The sequence below is a fragment of the Ischnura elegans genome, chromosome 1, assembly GCF_921293095.1.
Source record: "Ischnura elegans chromosome 1, ioIscEleg1.1, whole genome shotgun sequence".
Classification (NCBI taxonomy): Eukaryota; Metazoa; Arthropoda; class Insecta; order Odonata; family Coenagrionidae; genus Ischnura; species Ischnura elegans.
In genome coordinates, this window is record NC_060246.1 from 50837462 (window position 1) to 50858546 (window position 21085).

Below are 21085 nucleotides of genomic sequence, written 5' to 3' on the forward strand. Positions count from 1 at the left end.
AACATTACAGCAGAATATAAATTATTCAAGCTTCACAAGCATACCATATGTCTGTTCCATAATTTAAACTTTAACATTCTCCATTTTGATTAAAATATTTCCAAATAAAAAAAGAAAACACTTGCAAGAAATGATGCATTCCCTCACAGTTAAAGACAATTGGTTATTACAAAAAAATGCTGTAAATAGATATTTTAACGCATTCTCTTACAGTGCGAATCACACAATATGGAATTGCAGAACATTAAAAATATTACAGCTGTTATATTGAAACCATCATAAAATTTCCCACAAAAAGCCACAACCAAGAGTCTGACAATTGTATTTCTGTATAACCACATGTTAGAGCTCCGACAAAAATTACGTCAATTAACCACCTCATTAAGAAATATTGTAATACAAGGTGGTTGTACTTTTATTTCAATATATATACCTACCACTACATTACACCTGAATTGGTTGAATCTATTAGTTGAGAAGTTTTGCTTTGGCACTCCAAAACTATAATACATATGTACTTGGGATATGAGAATTTGAGATAGCTACAGATTTTAATTTTTACAACATAAGTAAAGCAATCACCAAAAAAAGTTTTGAGGATTCACTTAGAGAGATATTTTTGTGAATTTTCATGTTGTACCTTGATTTTAGGGGTGCACAGTTACAATGTGTATCCTAAAAATTTTAGGAGGCTAGAAACCCATATCCCTCTTGCTCACTATAGCCAGGAAAAAAGTGGCTACGTATATAGATGCAGAACCCTATAAACAGTAGAATTAATCACCGTGCCATAAATGCATAACTTTTTATAGCTTTCATTTATCGATCTGCATCCTTTACTTATGTACACATCAGTAGATAAGTTCCTAAGTTACTTCACTGAAGCAGTGTTTGGTCTTGACATCTGTCATGACCAATGAGCTCTTAGGATACAATGCTGTCTGAAATAAATAAGTGACAAAATGGGCCTGAAGGGCACGAGGAAAAAGAATATCAGGAAAATGATGGAATTAGCTTGGGAAGGTGAGGTATGGAGGGCTGTAATACACCAATCTCAGCATTTTAGCACAATGTATGTACAACATATGTATAAAGGCCCATTCCTTAAGCTACAGACCAAACCAAATTCTTTGTATGGTGTTGAAAACTCTAGTCTTAGCAATACGTCTACACTAACATGATCAACATAGCTATCCATTCAAAATGTCAAAACATTTGCCAGACTCCTGGTCTCCATTACTTTTGCCAGAAACAAAATATATTTTGAAAATGCAGAAAAAGCACAATGCAAGTATCTATGCATATGCAGAAAACAGAGAACATACACAGTACCTAGTGTAAATATGTATAAAAGTAGTTACATACACATTGTCACTGAATCTAAAGGAAGCACGATCATCAAATGACCTTGAGGTATAAGCAACTTCTAAATAAATAGCAATACCACCTGAAATAAAATGGGCACTTGCTATAGAATTACCAGCCAGTCCAAAGAGGAAAATCAGCCATTGATTCTGATTAAAATACTGCTAAAAATAGCTAAATAAAAAATATAACAAAATATCACAGCATTTTATGGCCACCAACACAATTATATCTTCAGCTTTGAAGGTAAAATCAAAACATTAATATCAACTTTATATCACAATTACTCCAAAATAGGACAACCATTTTCATTTATTAAAATATATATGCCACCCTTACTTTACATCTGATTAGCTGATTTGTTCATTTCCCACAAAGTACAGTGAAACTTCCTCAAAACAGAATCAAATTCAACCACCATGCTACATAAATAGGAGGAAGCATATGTCTTACGGAAATTACGGGACTACATTCCTCAGATATAAAAATAAGTTCTTTCATCTAGGATTTTTCCTAAAACCCTTTTTACCTTCAATTGCAAGATTGTTTAGATTGGGTATAATCAATAATACCATTGCCTACCAACTATTACTCTATCTTTCGACTTCTTACAGTGACTGTGTAAGTACCTTCTATTGCGGAGGGGCTGAGTTCGTTCTTGTCTTCACACGTGGGTATACTAGGTACTTGATTCAAAAGTTTTTACATGCTTTTTTTTTGAACTTTCAAAAGTTTACCATTGTTGATCCTTAGATTATGGAGTAGAGCCTTGATTACCTATCGCTCAATTAGCTTTAGATTGATTATTCAAGCTTATGAATTTGTTAAAAATTACTCCTTAACTCCCTTTCCTATTTCTTCCCACCTAAAAACAACCTGTTTTTCAAAGGAATGGATGCAAAAGAAACAGAAAGAATGACATAAAAAATTATTGCAATTATTGCAAATAAAATGATCATGAATGGATTTCTGCTTCATACTAATCATTACGGCTACCCCTTTCCTTATGATACAAATGTAAGCTACACAGTATTCTCAAGGCAATGGACTTTAAGAACTCCTGTAAAACTTTGGTATCATGAAATTCAATAGATAAAGTAGTAGCAAATTTGTTATTACAAAATTACAAATTTTGCCTAATTTCTTATGATGTACTCGCTTGTAATTTAAGTTTCAGCAAAAACAATTTTTCATGAATGTTAGTACATTCATCCCATTTAAATCTAAGTTATGAATAAAATGTATAAATGTCAGTGGAGGTTAGGGTGGGTCGGTGAATGAACACAATTAATCAATGTTTAAAGTTTATACACCTGTCTTTACCAAGTTTACTTTTAAGTTTATACCTCTGTCTTTCCATTGTTTCTACAAAAGAAATTCATCAATCAGCCATTGTATTTAATGGAGATGACATTGGTGCATATTTTATTGCACAATGCAGCAGCACACCAGTGCAGTCAGGCTCTTTGTAGCAAATAATTGAATGGAGACAGAAAATTGAACTCTGCGAAATTGAAAGTGCAAAACAATGATTAAATATTCATTTTTCCTCTTGATACTGATAAATTTTGGTAGTTTCCCAAAGATAAATACCAGTTTCTGAGACCCATGCATCAGTACGAGGGTAGCCTTTTAAGTGTCGTGAATAAAGCTTTCCTCATAATCTAGCAACTATAAATGGTGTTTATTAACAATTTTTTAGTTAGTTAATGCCCATGCAAAGTTTCATTAAGAACGGCCTGATAGTTCTAAAGTGGTGGCATGTCAAATTTACCAAGTCACAGTATGAGATGGAATTAAGTCATGAACAGTACTGCACGATAATTTCCAAATAACTTTCGACAAAGCCTCATGCAGCAAAAATGTGTTGCATAACTTTTTGTTGTTTTTGGCTAAGAAGCACCATCAAAGGCAACCCATTATCACTGCTATGCAGAGTTTCAGCCAGGACACCCTAGCCTCAGTGACGAACCAAGTGAAGGACGACCAAAAACCGCCATCACTCAAGAAAATGTGGATGCTGTACATAATATGATTACGGAAGATCGTCCTGTCGCATACCGTGAGATTCAGGCATCATTGGACATCTTAGAGACCTCAGTTCACATCTTTCACGAAGAGTTAGGTGTTAAAAAATTGGTTTCCCGCTGGATACCTCACATTCCTCACAGAACAGAAAGCAGCTCGAGTCAAATGGTGTCGAAATACTCTGCAACAATTCAACTCAGGACCATCAAAGCACGTTCACAACATCATAAGTGGTGATGAATCATGGATCTATAGCTGCGAGCCTGAATCAAAACGCCAATCTTCGGTTTGGGTCTTCCAAAGTGAACTCTAACTGACAAAAGTTGTTCACTCTTGCAGCGTTGCCAAGAAAATGGTCACATCGTTCATAGCCAAATTAGGGTATGTAGCAACGATGGCTCTTGGAAATCAAAGAACTCTAAGTACTCAAAGGTATAAGACCATTTGCTTACCAGAAATGATCCCCGAGCTTCAGAATGATAACCCAAATCGACGCATTACGCTCCATCATGACAACGAAAGCTCACACACCGCTTGAGTCATTAAGTCATTTTTGAAACAGCAAAATGTCTAAGTTCTTGATCATCCTCCACACAGCCCAGACCTAAGCCCCAATGATTTTTTTCACTTGCCCTAGAATCAAGAATATGCTATGAGGAAAGCACTTCCAGATGTCTGAAGAAGCTGTTGATGCCTACAAAACTACCCCTACTTCGAAATGGAGTAGATGCTATAATGACCGGTTCCATTGATTGCAAAAGTGCATTGACTACCGTGGAGAATACTTTCAAAAACAATAAAAGAAACTGTGTTATTGTACCTCTTATAGTTATCTTCATTACCAACACATAAAAGGCTACCCTCGTAGCTGTGTGATGCACAGAGGCATGATCATGAATCAGAAAAAGTAGTTAGCAAGGATGCCTCAAACCAATGGGTGACATCAGAAACCAAATTCTCAGGCACCACACCATGTACAGCAGACTCCCGATTATCCGGCTGCGGTTTATCCGGGTTGCGGATTATCCGTGCATGATTTTCAATCTCGCTCAATTTTTTCCGTAATCATTATTTAAAAAATCGAACAAAATCATCGGAATTACGGCATTAATGCTAGGATACACCGGGCTTATTATACCCGTTAGAATCCCCTTCGTAAAACGGAAGCTATCGCACACTAGCTGCATTCATGGGAGCACCGTGTCTCTATTTTCCAAGCCTCGCTGTGCACGACCATGCTCCGTGATCACGGACACACATCGTGCAGCAGTTGCAACCCGGTCAACTTGTGCGAGACGCGACTGTGTGGCGTGGTGCCTGACATAGTAGCTTCCGACATCGAGCAGTGGTTTTGAGGCATTTGTGCAAACCACTTTTCTGTATCCATGATCATAAAACCACGGATGTGTGGTTTTTGAAACCAGGCCTTCCATGGAGCATTAATTATACAAGTACAACCATGTTATTGCCGCTAAAAAGAACGCAAACTGGCAAAGAAATCTTTCAATGAGTCCAGGAAGCACTCTTAAATAACATAATAACTGCATGATTCTATCTGTGAAATCAGTGGCAGAGAAGTTCTGCAAAGGCAAATAATAGGTACACAATCACCCTGTCACACAAGTGGGCTGGCGAGCTGAGACAACAGTGTAAGGATATGAAAGGCAGTTACTTCAAGTAATCAGCCAGGTCCACTCAAAGTAAAATATTTTTCTCAGATTTCAAGTGCTCAGCAATAGAAATTATGTAACACTAAAGGCAAATAGAGCAAACTGAGGTAAAATGTCAAAACAGCATGAAACGGAATTCACATTGTGGGAAGCTGCCTCAGGAGAAGTTTCACTGTACGTACTCCTAAAAATTAATTTTCCATCACATAGAAGTTCATTGTTAGTGTTGCAATACATCATATTATGTATACATACATGTAGCTACTTAGAGAGTGAAAATTCATACTGCAGTACTATTCATTTCTGACATATTACAGATTTTTCTATATGATGAGGGGTGAGAAACATTTTTATGCCTAATTTCTGATAGGAAAATCTTGTCTTTTGAGGACATATTAAAGCTTGTCATACATAAATATAATATACATAATAACAGTGCTCCAATACAAAGGATAAATCCCACATAAGAGTCAATAAAGGATCGTGGGAAAAATATCATGACAAGACGCAAAATCCATTCTATTGAAAAACTTACACCAACACAGGTTCCTCTTTTGTGAATAGGAAAATATGATACCAACATAAGACGAGCCAAAGGTAGTAGAATAAGAGAGCTTGTCACGACATATATCACTAAAATGAAAGCTGGTAACCAAATACTGGGAGAATTTGAGGAAACTGGTTTTTTCCCATCAAATACACTTTCAACATGATTCCATGCATGAGATGGAATGCTTTCAAATTGGTCGCCTAGGCACAAATGATCTCTACCTTTAAGAACTTGAGGCAAAGGGGTAGGAAGGAATGGATATAAGGTAGGGAGCATTGGATTCGGAGTGGGTGAACTTCTAGAGTAAGACAATAATTCACCATCATTTGGTGCCTGTATAGATGGAATAAGAAACCATAGTATAATTAAAGATGAGGTCATTATAACAGCAGCAGAATTGAAGACCATTTGATTCTTTAGTTTATCCAAAACCAAGACGGATGTTCCAGAAGACATGACCTAAAATAAAAAAAGTTAAGATGAGTTTATGACCAAGAGGGAACATTTACTCAGGGATGTTTATGTAACTACTCGTTCTATTTCCAAGTAATTCATGATAAACAAAAAGTAATGATAACCTGATGATTTCACCATGATTGCATACGGTTGGAGGTTTTTAGAGGGGGTCATTTTCTACAGCTCATTAAAGATTTCTTTTTATTAAAGACGATACCATCTCATCATGACCTCTGATGGTTAGCTATTTTGTTGGAAAGGGATAGCTATTTGCAATGAAAATATGCATTTTGAATGATCTTAAGCGAGATTAGAGGCAGGGGTGAAGTCAAATCTCACGATATCACACAAAGGGGTGATGGATCCAAAAATTACTTCACGTAATTGATGGGTGCCCATAGATTAACCAAACAAATAATCAATTAAATTAATGTTCTAAGACCATATGAACCAAAATAAAGCAAACTTATCAGTGTGTCACTAATTTAACCCTGAAAGTAATTATTTAGCAGTTAAAATTATTTGTACACATTAGGGGTTGAGCCACAAAGAAAACTGACAACAACTCAATGGACACCTTTTCAAGCACTATTTCAAATGCGTTACAGGGGTATGGTAGGGAAAATATGTAACTCTTTCCCTCACAGACATTCTTTCACTGGTTGCTTCCATCATTGGTTGCTCTCATTATTTCTAAAGATATACAGCCTGTTCACTGGAATCCACTGAACTGTTGTGATGTTCAATTGAACTGTTACGTTCCAATGACAGGTCAACAATGTAAAAATGAGCATCAGTACATTGGATGCATAAAATAGCTACATAGCAGTATTTAAAAATATTAATCAAGACACCAAACAAAAATTATTCAATACTAAAACATGCAAATTTTGATACTTACATAGACTAGCAACATCGACTTTGCCAGGGGAGGGGAGGAGGTGGAGGGGTAGTATCTAGGAGTATGTGATGTGGCCATACTTTAGAGGCTCCACAGGGGTGGTACTCAGAGGGTTAGATCAGAATGCAGAGGACCATATTTCATTAAAACTTGGGGATACATCAGAGTAAACAAAATTTGCATTGTAAAGGACTTTACTTTCGTGTATATTATCAGGATAGTTTTATCAGCACCAAAATATACAATTTTAGGACCTTAACCCTTTGCGGTCCAACGTCGAGTCAAGCTCGACAGCCCGTGCGCTAGTATCAGGTCCAACGTCGAGCTGAGGTCGACACATGAGCGCGCTGCGATTATATGCCTTATTAGTAAGCAAGTGCCACCTGTAGTCACTCCATGATACTTTTTGGACTTCTTGCAACCTTTTTACGCATCTTTCTTGCGATACTTTGTATCTCACACTGTGAAAACTATGAAACAAATGAGTTTCAATATTATACATCTTACGATCTCTGCTACTGTTATCGGGCATTAGTTCGTGTTATTTTTCAGCGTTCCTCGAGTCTTCTGTTTGCATTTAGCGGATTTTTTTGCAGTTTGTGTGTAAGTTCTATGCATATATTTTCTTATAGGTGAAATAAATCCTTATTATTTTGTAAATATTACATATATTATGCATAGTGAAGTCAGTTTTCTTTGTGTTTGTGAAGTCAGTGATATTCTTCTACGGGATTTGGCTTCCTTTACAATAAATTATATTCTTATTATATTTAGCGGTTCAAAAATGGATGAAGCTGAGATAAGAAGAGAACTTGGTGCTGAAACTAGTGATGAAGATGAATATATGTGTGACATTGATGACGAGTTTGAAGATTTTTCAAGTGATGATGATTGTGACCTGGTGAATGCTCCTGGACCAAAGGTGACGAGACAGGTTTGTAAAAGGCAGAAAACCGATCCTGGGCCATCAAATGCTATTACAGATTCAGATTCTGATGAAGAACTTGTTTTGGCTAGGCCAAGGGGACGTGCTACGGTCATTGAAAGTGTAAGAGAAGTTTCCGATAATGCAGGAGGTGATGCCGATGCTAATATAACTGCCATTGATAATCGTCCTAATGTGCATGGGTACAGGAATGTAACACACCAGGACAATGAATCCCCCAGACTAATGTATAACACTCGACAAAAAACCAAAGGTCCGCAGATCCCTGCTAGCTGCAGTACACCACTCCACTATTTTCAATTATTTTTCACACCAAGCCTCGTGAGAAAAATAATAATGGAGATGAATAATTATGCACGTAGGAAGATAGCAAGTCAAACACTAACTAAGTACTCGATACGGCACAGTTGGTATGATGTTTCAGAAGATGAAATGTGGGCTTTTCTGGGAGTTATTATAAACATGGGATTGATTTGTCATCAACATATGAAGGACTATTGGTCTCAAGATTTCATATCGAGGGTTCCTTTTTTCAATGAAATTTTTTCAAGAAAACGTTTTTTTTTCAAATTTTTTGGATGCTCCATTTAGAGACAACAGACCCAAATAACTACACCTTGAAAACGAGAACCCAAAAGGTTAGCAACTTTCTGAAATATATAGATGATCGTTGCAGAGAATACTTCATCCCTGGCCAGAACATTGCAGTGGATGAGTCTGTCATCGGTTTCAAGGGTAAGATTTCTTTCATAACTTACAACCCGATGAAGCCAACTAAATGGGGTATCAGAATATATGTTTTAGCTGACTCTGCCTCCAGCTATATTTGTACTTTCGTTCCTTACCATAGAAAAATTACAACTGATAACCTCATAAAACCAGACCTTTCCTTCACCTCCAGAATTGTCCTGCACCTTTATAATAACCTAAAAGAGTCGTGGCCTGATATCAAAGGTCTTCACTTTTTTACTGACCGATTCTATACCAGTCCTACCCTAGCAAAAGAATTGGCTGCCTTAGGATGCCACCTAACTGGGACACTTCTTACTAATCGGAAAGATGTCCCTGTATTTATCAAGAAGCCCAAATTGAAAAAAGGGGAGGTAATCGCCTTTAGAAGCGATGATAATATACTCTTTCTGTCCTGGAGAGATAAACGCATAGTTTCTTTGCTCAGTACTTGGAGCACATCTGCTTCAGAGACTGTGTCAAGGAAAGTAAAGGGAACTGATCAAATACAAGTGGTTGAGAAGCCAACTGTCATCGTGAACTATACAAAAATATGGGTGCAGTTGACACTGCAGACCAATATACCTCTTCCTACTGCTTTCTACGGAAGACACTAAAATGGTGGCGAAAGCTGTTTTTCTGGAGTATGGAGGTCTCTATAATAAATGGATACATCCTGTACCTGGAATGTTGCAAGACTAACTGCACTAAGCCAATGAGTCACATAAAATACAGGAGGCAGTTAGTGATGGAGCTCGTTGGAAACTTCCCCCAGGGAACTAGTGCAACCAAGAGAGGAAGAACATCTGATTCAGACAAGGAGCAGAGACTAAATGGGAAGCTACATATCATTATTCCACATCCCCAGGGGAAGCATAAAGACTGCATTGTTTGTTCCAAAAGAAATATTCCTGGTGGAAGAAGAGAAACAACATATATTTGTAAAACTTGTGACCGAAATCCCGGGCTACATGTGGGGAATTGTTTCAAAAGATACCACACTGAAAATTTTGTTGAAAATTAAAAATGAGAACAATAAATACACCTTGTTTTAATTATGCGTATTTTTAGCTTTTTTTTTTTTAATCAATTTGGACCAGACTGATGAAATTCCGAAAAAAAAATTGGACCGCAAAGGGTTAATACTTTGGGCCCCTTGGGGCATGGATACCTGCTTTTTTTAGTAATCATTTTAGCACACCAATATAAACGTCATTTAGGTCAATTTGAGACAAGGAAAACATAATTTTTCCAAATTCTGAAAAATAAGAGCTAACCTTATGGATACCCTGAATGCAATATTCAAGTAAAAGATCTAGGTACAACATAAAATAACCTGATTATGCTCCACCGTAACAAAATAAGACTTATTCAATGCACAATACTGTTATATTTCATCCTCTGAAACCTCCATCTCTGTTATGCAAAGATAAAACTACCAGAAAAAGCATCTACATTATGAGTGCAGCATCCAATTTGCCACCATTAAAATTTGATATATTCACCTAGAATTCGTATGACAGAGAATACAAAACCACTGTGGTACCAGAGGGGTTGTGCATTCAAGCATTTTCAGTGCCAGTTTTTTGTCAAAAAGTGAACCACTTTCCAGGCAAGATGCAGAAAACACACGATGAGGCATAGTTTTAAAAAAATTGGAGAAAGAACTAGTAGTGGAACCTCATGCATGATGTCATAATGTGACCTACATGCTTATATAGCTAAATATATTATTTAATTAATACTAGTGAGAAATGTACATGTAAACTTTTACATTACCTACTCACTGTGAACCATATAAGGGGGAAAATTTTCACAAGACAGACTCTTTCAAATAGTGACCATGCTCACCACAACCAGATGCTAGGGAGCACTGAAATAATATAAGCCCCCACTGTACCACATAAGAAAAGTAAAATTACTATTACAAAAGAAAATTCAGTTATCTTACCTGCAAGGATGTTATGAGGGCTGGTCCCGACACATTACAAAATCCAAGCTTAGGAAATACAGTCTCACTCAATATGACAACTGCCCCATAGTCACAAGAAAACATGTGAATTATTATGAGAGGTAGGCCTACTTTAAAAACTAATTGAAGAGTTGAGAAAATGCTATGGGTATCATAGTGAAAAAATTTATTCTTGGATGGGTATTTCATTCCATTGATATCTTCCATTAACATGTCGTTAATTCTTCTCCATTCAACAAATCCCTCAATTTTCCCATTGAGAAAACTTAATATCCTCAACGATTCTTTTTCCTGCCATGATTGTGCCAGAATATTAGCATCTTGAATCAAAGTAGTACTTTCTTCTTGAAAATCTAATGCATGGCAAGTATCTTTTGACTCTGAAAATACTGTTCCACTCCCCTCATCATCATACTCTTCTATCACATTTTTGTTCAAGTTAAAGGACTCCCCTAATTCACCTAATCTTTTTGTTTCCCATTCAATACACTTTTCACCAGTATTTAGGTTTCCAACTATGTTAGCTGTTGAATGATCACAACTTTCCACAGAAAAATCCATCTCAGACTGCTGGTCACTGATGGAAGTAGACCCTGCATCATTTTCCTCGGTGATTGGCTGGAAATGCTCACAGTTTGTTTCTAATACTACATGTTTCAAATTTTCATTGAATAACCAGCTACTTTCAGCATTTTCTCTTGGAGATGAATTAGTTGAGGAATGATAAATTTTAATTTTAGCCTTCTTAAAAGGAATTTTTAAGTACCCCAAATTAGCATAACTTTTAAAACTAACATTGAATTGCTTTCCTTCGGCTTCAGTATTGCCTGGAGCCACTTCCTTGCCTACATTAGAAATTAGCGCTTCAGATTTTGACATCATTGAATTTCTTCTTTGCATAAAAAGAGATAGTAAAAGAAAATGTGGGGAGCGTGGAAGAGATAAATAGTCAGGCATAGGAAGAGGTATTACTTGAAGCAGAGCAAGAACAATCATTGGCAACCAGGTACTTATTGACAATAGTATCAAATGCCCTTGAATTACTGGTAGGAACAAAACAAAGAGTGATGAGAATAAATCTGATAGTGACAACCAACATGCTTGAGAATTAATGGAAGAAGTTTCAAAAATATAGACACTGACTGTCACTATTGATGCAGCTGAAGCAGCTCCTAGGAATAGATGAAATGTAAGTAAAGGAATCAAGACTGAATGTTTCTCTGAATTCATCATTGTATTCACAGCTTTTAGCCCAGAAAACTTCAGCATTTCATTCTTAGACACCAAAAATTTGTCAGAATGATTATCAATTTCTGCAGGTGCAGCGCTTATGGGAGTTCCATAACTCTGAATAGAAACGGATTTTAATACAGCAGGCTGTGTAGGAATAATATCATCCTCAACAGATGAGTTATGTAAATATGAATAAGAAAATGAATAAGGTAAAGGTACCTTGGTGTTATATGCACTGACTGTAAATGATAGGGGATAGTCTTCTGATGAATATCTACTTTCAGAGGGCCAAAAATAATATTCAGATAAGGGTGCATCATAGTAATTCACATTTTGTTGTGTCTGAGATGGCAAAAATAGTATGAAAACAGAGGCAAAGAGCCAAAACAAAACTGAAAACATGAGGGATGACTGCCTTCCATAGAAGTCCACAGCTCGACCTAAAGGGATAGAAAAGGGGAAACGTTTAAATAATCACAAATGATAGGGAGAAGTACACACAGATATAACTCAGATGAAATTTAGTTACGGTGATAAGAATTATGAACATGAGATACATTTATCTTTTTGTTGAATTTACTACATTTACCATTTTGGGCTAGTACTTAATGGAAAACAGAACAACATAAATCATCAAGAAGTAGGGTTAGAGGAAAACCTTTCTCAATAACTATTTTTCCACGCTCAACACCATCCAGCATTCCTCACGTCTTCTAACAATTATTTTAAGAAGTTTCCCATGAACAGGATTAACCCTTATTTGGGCAACTCAAATTTCTAACATAACCGGGCAGGCAGGGCCCATTGGAACCTCCTTGTTCGTTTTTTCTTTTTGCTCAAGTGGGCTAAGTTGCCAGCAGAAATACCATTTGGTTTTGTCATATAATGCCAATTTATACAAAATTAATGTTTTAAAAATAATTTTTAATGGTCAAAAGGAAAAATTTACATGTCAATTAGTACCAAAAATTTGTAATCTGAAATAATAATGATTCATTCTTCATAAAAATGACCTCTGCTGGATATAATTTAAATTCAGATTAAATTGACATAAGAGATACAATGTCTTAATATTTATGGTTGATATAAGAGTCATTGTAACAACAACAAAACTTATTGTTATGGAAAAAGCTAAATTTCATCAAGCCCAAGGTAGGCTCAAATCTTTTTGCCGTTTTTACACACACGTTTCACGTCATTATTTTCATTGATCAAAATTGTTACACATTTGTTTTTGTTTGCGATATTTTGAATATGGGCATATGTATAAACCTCTTTTTTGCTATATTATAATTTGATTAATGTGTTGGCTCAAAAATTCCATCATCAAAAATGTCCTTTGCCATAATAATGTTGCAAGACAAACCCAAGTCAGATCGTCTTTCAATGTGGACCTGAACCAGATTCTCAGGTACAAATTGAATAAACAGTCTCCTAGAATAATATTTACTAGCATTTCAATTTGGATCAGTATGCATCCACACCGCAAAGGCGGCAACTCCTCTCTATCAAAGCTATTCATGAAGGATGCAAAAGGCCAACAATTTGTGCATCTTTTACTCATGTATGCATGAACCAACTGGTCAAGGAAATCGACTCCACCTTTGGTGCAGTTGTGTGTGGTGGCTGATAATTTCAGGTTTACAATTGATGCCTTCCATAATTTTATTAGTATGGTGCATGGTTGATAGAAGAACTACCGAACTACCGACTGACCTTTCATCTTGGGTAGTTATGATACAAACCTACCATTTTCGGAGAAACCAAACAATGAAGAAACAACTTCACGATTTAAATTGGCTTAAAATTTTCTGGGAATAAATCATTCATTTATTCTTAAAGTCTGAGCAAAAATGAGGCCATTACTCAGAAGGCACTATGCAAGCTTCATATCAGTGACGTAATGTCACATGTTATATTTCTGTTCATCTTTTGGTATGACTGACAATCAGTTAGCTACTGTACCAAAACGAGGCAATGCTCTTCATGTCAATATCATCTTTATTTGAAATCTCCTCTTCCATTGGCTGGTTATCCAAATCATCGTTACTTGTTTCTCCAATGCTCAGCAGTTTTTGTACGTCATTTTGAGACAAAATCTTTCTTTTGTCTAACCATGATGTAAGAATTTAAAAAAATACATATATATTAGTTCATAGAACTTATCCAAAACCTAAAATTACTTCCTTAGGCCCCCTGCACACACACCGATTTTGAACGGCCGGTAAAATATCGGCCGTCCGCATTCCAATTGTGAACGATGGGAGGGCATGGGATTTTGCACACATACCGACCACGTGCCAGCACCAGCAAAATGCTGGTTAGCTGCTGGCCATTGTCACTGTGGATTGTCAGTGCCGGGCTGGTGCTGGCCGTACATTGGCGTACTAGAGCTTGCTCTATGGGAGCTTGCACACACCCTGGATTTTTACCGTCCGACTGGCCGTTTTCCTCTAGATCTTGCTGCACTTTCTCACTTTCCAGAAGAATTCTGATCTATCGGCACAACAATCAAGTGATTGTTTGGCCAGTGTGTGTGCAAGCATCGCTTCACACGCTTTGGCCAATGTGTGTGCAAGCAATTTCAAAATCGGTGTGTGTGCAAGGGTCCTTAGTAGTTACCTATTCGAACTTATCTGTGCATATGATGTCTTCAGGTATGTGAATGAAAATTGTAAATATTTACCGTCACTCCGTTACTTTTACGCAAAGACAAAAACACATTGAGGCGGTAGTTCCGTGTAAAAGCCAATATTTTCAGAGTCTATTATAAGCAATAGCTTATACGCCTTCAAGTACATTGTTCAGTAACACTTTGCCTGCACTCTACTTTTTTTGTCATGTATGCCATATTTTATATGGGAAAGGAGGATGGAGGGGAGGGATGTAGAGGTGAAAGTTGGTGGTAACATGGGCAAGGGGTGCAGGAGAAGTAGTAGACTAAGAATAATGGACAGTTATCATTGCATTAGGGTTGGAAAATACTGGTAGAAGAGTTTTAGTGGGGGTAATGAAGAGGAACGTTCAAATTCAAAGTGTCATCATATGCATGCTTTCTGGATGGCAGGAGATATGCTTTCTGTGATCCCTAACGTCTTTGAATGGATGCTGCAAAGAAATTCCAAGGATCAATGAGTTTTTAGGGAACACCTGGCTCGTTTTCAGTAGTCATCTCTAGGGGTATCCCAGTGACTCAAACCCACTGAGGGAAAAGTTCTCTCAGCATATGCCTTCGGTGACCACTGTGGAAAACAGAAATAAGCAAAAGAATGAAAAAAACCATCCCATTCTTCTTTCATGGATACAGATAATGATATTTGTTGCATATTGGTCATTCCTCACCTATCTCAGTCTCCTTCACCAAGATTTTCCCACTGTTATACATCAATGACTGTCCAGCTTACACCCTTCTCTATATTCCCTTTCCAACTTCCCCTTGTATCTGCCTCCATGTTACCACCCATGTTACTTAGAATAATAATTCTTCGTAAAGAATTTAGTAATTTAATTTGCACTAATAATATTTTCCAGCCTTGACAGCTAAAATAATCTCCGTGATTGAAGCTCGCACAAACTGGATATAAGTCCACATAAGAATCCAAGTGCAGCATGTTGCATAACTGGTGAACACTCACCTCCTGCCATATACAATTACGTTAGCTCACCATCGGTTATGTAGATGTATATTTGAATATTCCAAAATAATACTTTTAAAATTACAACATTTTGCCATTTATATTTACTCTCTGATGATGCGCAACCGATCGCGTATGCGAAGGGTCCATCAGACCCAGCTTGCCCGGTTACGATAGGAAAAGTTTAAATTTACCATTAAAAATGAAGCAATATTATTTTAAATAAAAAAATATATTTTTCCTATGCTATTTGTTCGTATAAACAAAGTCATGGAATTTCAAAGTACAGGAATATTTTGTTCTCATGTTACAACCTGAAATAAAGGCTAAAGGACCCTCCTTGCCCAGGTAAGGGTTAAAATAACAGATATAAGGCTACCTTTCAAAACCTGTCAAATTGGCGTATAAAATGCAGGGTATATAATTGTAATGATTACCTTTAAAAATTAATACATACATAAATAATCAAATTCTACAAATCAAATTATCACATATATTTTAAACACAATAGCCCTGGACCAGTCCATAAGAATAAAAATCAGGACAACGACACATACTGTTACCTCTCAAATGTAGTCAACACGAATAGCAAATGCAATTGTCTAGGAAGAGTACTCACGACAAAAACCGGGAGCAACAACTCTTCTATTACTTCACAAATCCAATTTACATCAAAACTGCCAACACAATTAATAAATACTTCCGGCAAAACATCAGGAGCGACGATGAGTATGCCTGACCGCCACTATTTTTATCGCAATACTCTTTTTGTTTATTTTGCTGTCAACAAGAATTGTTACAGTATGGTTTGATAGTTATTTCAGGCTTAATACGGAGGATTTCAAACATATGTACTAGTAAATTAAAAGTTACTTGAAATTGGGAATTTGTCAATACTATGTACTTGGAAAATTAAAATTACCAGGCAAGGGGAAAATTTCCGATAAATTTTAATTTACTAATGTGGTTTAAAAGCCTCAGTGCCAAATGCATGAACTGTAAATAATGCAGAATAGCCACTTGCCCAGCATCTACTTTCAGAGGAATTAATTCCAAAATGGTATTTAATGTTCTTTTACATTTGTATCCACTAGAGCTACAAATATACTAACTGCTGCAGTTATCCTATGAAGCTGGAAGTAACTAATTAGTAACCTCCATGCAGGCTTGAGATAATCCACCATAATTTTGTCATAGGAGTGGCATCATTTCATTAATGTCCAGGCACTCAGAGAAGGCATAGATATGTATTTATCAAGAACATTAACATTTCTAAGGACCCAAAATGTGTATGTGGATGAAAATAATACATATTCGGATTACCAAAACATATTTAAAATATATTTTTCAGCGGTTTTAATGGGATTGTCGATCATCATCTCTAAAATGTAACTCATTTTCACTCACTTGGGGAACCCTCTGGAAAAGGCTTATTGCCTAATGAATTGAAATGTAAGATTCAAAATTCAACTAGTCAACATACTAATAAAATGTACAAATAATGTTCAGGCTAATGAGGCTAGCTCGGTAATGAGGTTTCCTGAAAACTGACATTGGAGAAAATCCTTTTTATCAAGTCAGATCTTGAGTGCTACCGCCATTACAGCCATGCTTCACTATGCCACTGGCCCAGTGGCATAGTGAAGGGGGGTGCGGATCCCCCCAAAATATTTTAACACAATTACTTTGCTTCGTAAAAGAAAACAAAATATTGAAATATCATGAACTAAAAGATTTCTTGGTAAAATGAAGTTTTTTCGGTTTTGAAAAGTATTACAATTACCTATGTACTTTGAAACCCTCTACGTGGTACTCTGTTTTTTTTTTAATATCCACCCCTGATTTTGGACCATCCCCTCCCCGAATAAAATTTCTGGCTATGCACCACTGGCAGTGGCACATTATAATATAATATATGGTTATTTGGTATTTGTTTCACCATCTCTTTAGTGAATAAATTGAAAAGTTCAGCTTTAGCTTGCTCTATGGAAAATATGCCATTTTCATTAAACTCGCCCATATTTCTATTCTCTCTTACATCCTCTTTAATTCCTTTGGCTGTAGCACTCAAGATCTGACTTGATAAAAAGGATTTTCTCCAATGTCAGTTTTCAGGAAACCTCATTCCCGAGCTAGCCTCATTAGCCTGAACATTATTTGTACATTTTATTAGTATGTTGACTAGTTGAATTTTGAATCTTACATTTCAATTCATTAGTACCAGGTTGAGGTCTGCATCCACATCCGCTGCAAGGAAGCTGTGCAAATTTTTCACATTATTCCTATACCTCTGTCTTACCATGATGTAGTCTATCTGATATTACTTCTCTGAACTGGTATTACTTCTCAGAGAAAGACAATGAATGTGTGAACCAGCGGCTGTTGGATTTTAAAGGAAAACTTGGAATTACCACTACTGGGAAAAAAAATGTAACTCTAGTGTCAACTGAAATATTAGGTTTCTCAGAGATAGGCCTCAGTGAAGACCTTGGATACTATGCTATTTAACCACAAACTGATGCACAGACAAAAGTGACTATATATTGTGATTGTTGATTTATAATTTGTGCAACATTAATGAAGTAAAACGCATTCGTGAAGTTTTTGTCAATACAAAATGGAGAAAGTTAACTTGTATTAACATGTATCCTGCATTTTGATGTGTTTTATAAAGCAACAATGAAGTTATCCCCAGCAATGATGGGTAAGTGCTATGAATTCCTTAAAATATTCTATTTCAAAAATATATTTTTCTTATTGGGAGAAAAACAACCTACGCACAAAAAATGTTTTAATTTTTGAACTTATTATGTACTAGGTTCATGTTGTAAATATTTGCTTAGATATAGAAAACAGTTAACACAAGCATTTCATCACACTTGAAGGAGGACCCAACACTGACTACCAGAGTCATGAAAAGGGATTTTTTTACGTAAATTTTTTTTTAACAACAAAGCAAGCAAAAAGCCATGAATTTTATTTTTACAGGTGGTGGGTCATACCTTGAGGAATATTAGAAAAAATAATTTAACTTGATTCAGATATTGCCTCAGGTCAAAATTTGATGTTTTATAGAACCATGTTTTTGACGCAAAATTTTCTAAAATCATGTGAAACATATGAGTTTAGAGATTTTCCAATATCCCTTAGGATATTTTTCATTTAGTTAATGGAATCCTCATGACTTCTATAATAAACCTGCCAATTTTCAAAAGAATCTGATGAAAACTATGGCTGAGACAAATTATTTCCCTCTAGAGGTACAAGTGCCTCTGGAGATCGCATTCATTGAAAAACTGCAGTTTCACCCAAACTTCAAATGGTCGTGAAAAAAAAGCTATTACACATAGCCAAGAAATATTTTACACTGTTTCATTCCTACATGGAAGGATGAAAATTGCCAAGTTTCATCAAAATCCGAGTCGGTGGGTGTCATGCCTGGATGAACTGACATGGAATGACCCGGTTGCATATAGTTGGATGATACTTTGTGTTTATTTGCTCTCACACCTTCAATCCAAGTTCATTCTAGCTTTAATTCTATTTTATAAACATAAGCACTATTCTTGATTATTAAATTTGAATTTACTTTAAATCTTTAACTAGTTAACTGGGGAGGGATGCTGTGTGCTGCCAGCAGAGGGTGATACTGTAGAATGTCTATGTGAATGAAAGAGGAGAATAAAATAATAAGCGCAGAACAAGAAAAAAGCACATCTATACGTTGAGTTCTTTTCTTAAACAGTTTCATCAGTAATCAAAGATTCCTTAGATTTCCCCCTTTCTGCCTTCTAGAATTTATCCACAGCAAGGACCTTCCACAGGTGTCTATAGGTAAGAGGTCATGATGAATGCATGCTGTCCGCACAAACTCGTAGTAACTTTAACAGAAATATTTGCTATGTAATTCCAATAATGGTCAAGATATTATACACATAAGAACTCCATTTACTTAAAAATAAATATTTTAACTTAGTCTCATTACAGAGGAATACATTACCTATGAATATTCAAGCAAGTCAATTAATGGCGAATTTTATCGAATGGGGAATAGAAATTTAAATACATAATAATACTGATGCATGCCAGTAATTTTCTGCGTTTGATGCATTGACCAGAATAAATAAATATTGCCTAATTATACTCACCAACGATCAGAGAAGATATAATACCTCCAAGCATAGATGTAACTCGGAAAATTTCTGATTCCTTGCAGCTTCCCTCGCCTCGGCACAACAAAACAATGTTCGAAATAAAAATACCGGCTCCACATAAGAAAGACGAAGATATTCCTGACACCACATACGATCTACGCGTGTTCTTCGTCCGTACACTTCCTTCTTTTAAAGAATCCTCCTCCACTGGGGTTAGAAGTATTAACGTGTCATCCTCTTTTTGAACCATTTTAAGAATGTTTCTTCGGATTCAGCACAACACGTACAGCTACTTTTCTCGATCTCGCGTAGCCACCTTGACCCTCAAATTAACGAAGAATCACTGGATGGGACGCAAGAATTCTCACCCTGTAATATAAGTGGCCATGGCAAAATAAAATACTTATTCAGCTATATTTTAGATAGCATAAAGATCTGATTAAAAAAGATAAGTTGCAAGTAACGAACATTTCATGAATTTTTGTTCCATTCTCATTTGTTGTTCACATTCGTAGAATAACACAGATCGGTCTAGAGGGAACAAGTTATAATATGGGAACTGGGAAACGCTAAGAAGCGCAATCGCAATCGCGCTATCAACCTATAAAAGAAAAACAATTGATTAACACCAACATCCCAAGATAGTTCACTAAATATCCAGTCGTGGCGTTCTCAACAAGAGATCGTCCATTAAAAATTATTCTTGTTTCTTCTTCCCTATTGAAACTTCTTGGACACGGTGAAATTGAGATCTTAGGTCTCATCGACTTTAATTTGGATTATTAAGGCAGATAACTAGCAGAAATGAAGGGATTGAGTTTGCAGAGTGTTAAGCAGCATCCCTCGGTGAGTTTAAATGAATTAAATTAAGGTAGATAAGGGAAGGTTGCATATTTGAATTTTAAGACGTAATATTTTTCTTGCAGCTGATACCTTTGTACGTTTGTGTCGGTGCTGGTTGTCTATTTGCCACATTTTATACCATTAGATTGGCCACAAAAAATCCTGATGTTACATGGAACAGGAAAACGAACCCTGAGCCGTGGAATGAATATTCCAATAAGCAATACAAGGTATCACTGTGTGACCTATTAATATTTTATAAACCTTTTCGAATGCGTTCCTGATTTATATTTTCTTTCCAGTTTTATTCCCCAATCAGAGACTATTCCAAGATTGAGAGCCCTGCACCGAAGTATGATAATTAAGGAATGTTGTATTTAGTGTGAGAAGAAATGGTATCAACTTCCACTCGAGACAATTTGAAGTGTCTTAAGTACCAATGTAGTGTGTTAAAATGCTCGTAGAACTGGAATTGAAGTCTCGCCTGTATAAATATTTTCTAATAAATGACGTAACCTAGTTGCATTCTCGCCAAATTATTGAAGGTCAATTAGTTAGATATTAGGTGTGCAATGAATTGTTTTATATCAGGACACTTCTAAA

At 36.2% G+C, this 21085-nt stretch overlaps 2 protein-coding genes across 2 annotated transcripts; one reads left to right on the plus strand and one right to left on the minus strand.

Annotated features, from left to right (window-relative positions):
* Nucleotides 1-4854: 4854 nt before the first annotated feature.
* Nucleotides 4855-20229, minus strand: LOC124160034. Its single transcript, XM_046535790.1, has 4 exons — nucleotides 20108-20229; nucleotides 19634-20008; nucleotides 10597-12290; nucleotides 4855-6072 (listed from the first exon to the last, which is right to left on the minus strand). The coding sequence occupies exons 2-4, from the start codon at nucleotides 19887-19889 to the stop codon at nucleotides 5344-5346; spliced, it is 2679 nt and encodes an 892-aa protein (XP_046391746.1). The 5' UTR covers nucleotides 19890-20008; nucleotides 20108-20229; the 3' UTR covers nucleotides 4855-5343.
* Nucleotides 20230-20288: 59 nt separating this feature from the next.
* Nucleotides 20289-21007, plus strand: LOC124160066 (cytochrome c oxidase subunit NDUFA4). Its single transcript, XM_046535792.1, has 3 exons — nucleotides 20289-20485; nucleotides 20566-20712; nucleotides 20785-21007. Exons 1-3 carry the CDS (start codon nucleotides 20444-20446, stop codon nucleotides 20845-20847), a joined length of 252 nt encoding a protein of 83 aa, XP_046391748.1. The 5' UTR covers nucleotides 20289-20443; the 3' UTR covers nucleotides 20848-21007.
* Nucleotides 21008-21085: the final 78 nt, after the last annotated feature.

Excerpts from the sequence above, each read along its gene's own strand:
- LOC124160034 (XM_046535790.1), bottom strand. The coding sequence starts at position 19,889 with ATGGTTCAAAAAGAGGATGACACGTTAATACTTCTAACCCCAGTGGAG. Across the intron at positions 12,291-19,633 it reads TATATCTTCTCTGATCGTTG|GTCGAGCTGTGGACTTCTAT; the intron begins GTGAGTATAATT and ends CTATCCCTTTAG. Across the intron at positions 6,073-10,596 it reads CCCTCATAACATCCTTGCAG|GTCATGTCTTCTGGAACATC; the intron begins GTAAGATAACTG and ends TTTTTATTTTAG.
- LOC124160066 (XM_046535792.1), top strand. The coding sequence starts at position 20,444 with ATGAAGGGATTGAGTTTGCAGAGTGTTAAGCAGCATCCCTCG. Across the intron at positions 20,486-20,565 it reads GTGTTAAGCAGCATCCCTCG|CTGATACCTTTGTACGTTTG; the intron begins GTGAGTTTAAAT and ends TTTTTCTTGCAG. Across the intron at positions 20,713-20,784 it reads ATTCCAATAAGCAATACAAG|TTTTATTCCCCAATCAGAGA; the intron begins GTATCACTGTGT and ends TTTTCTTTCCAG.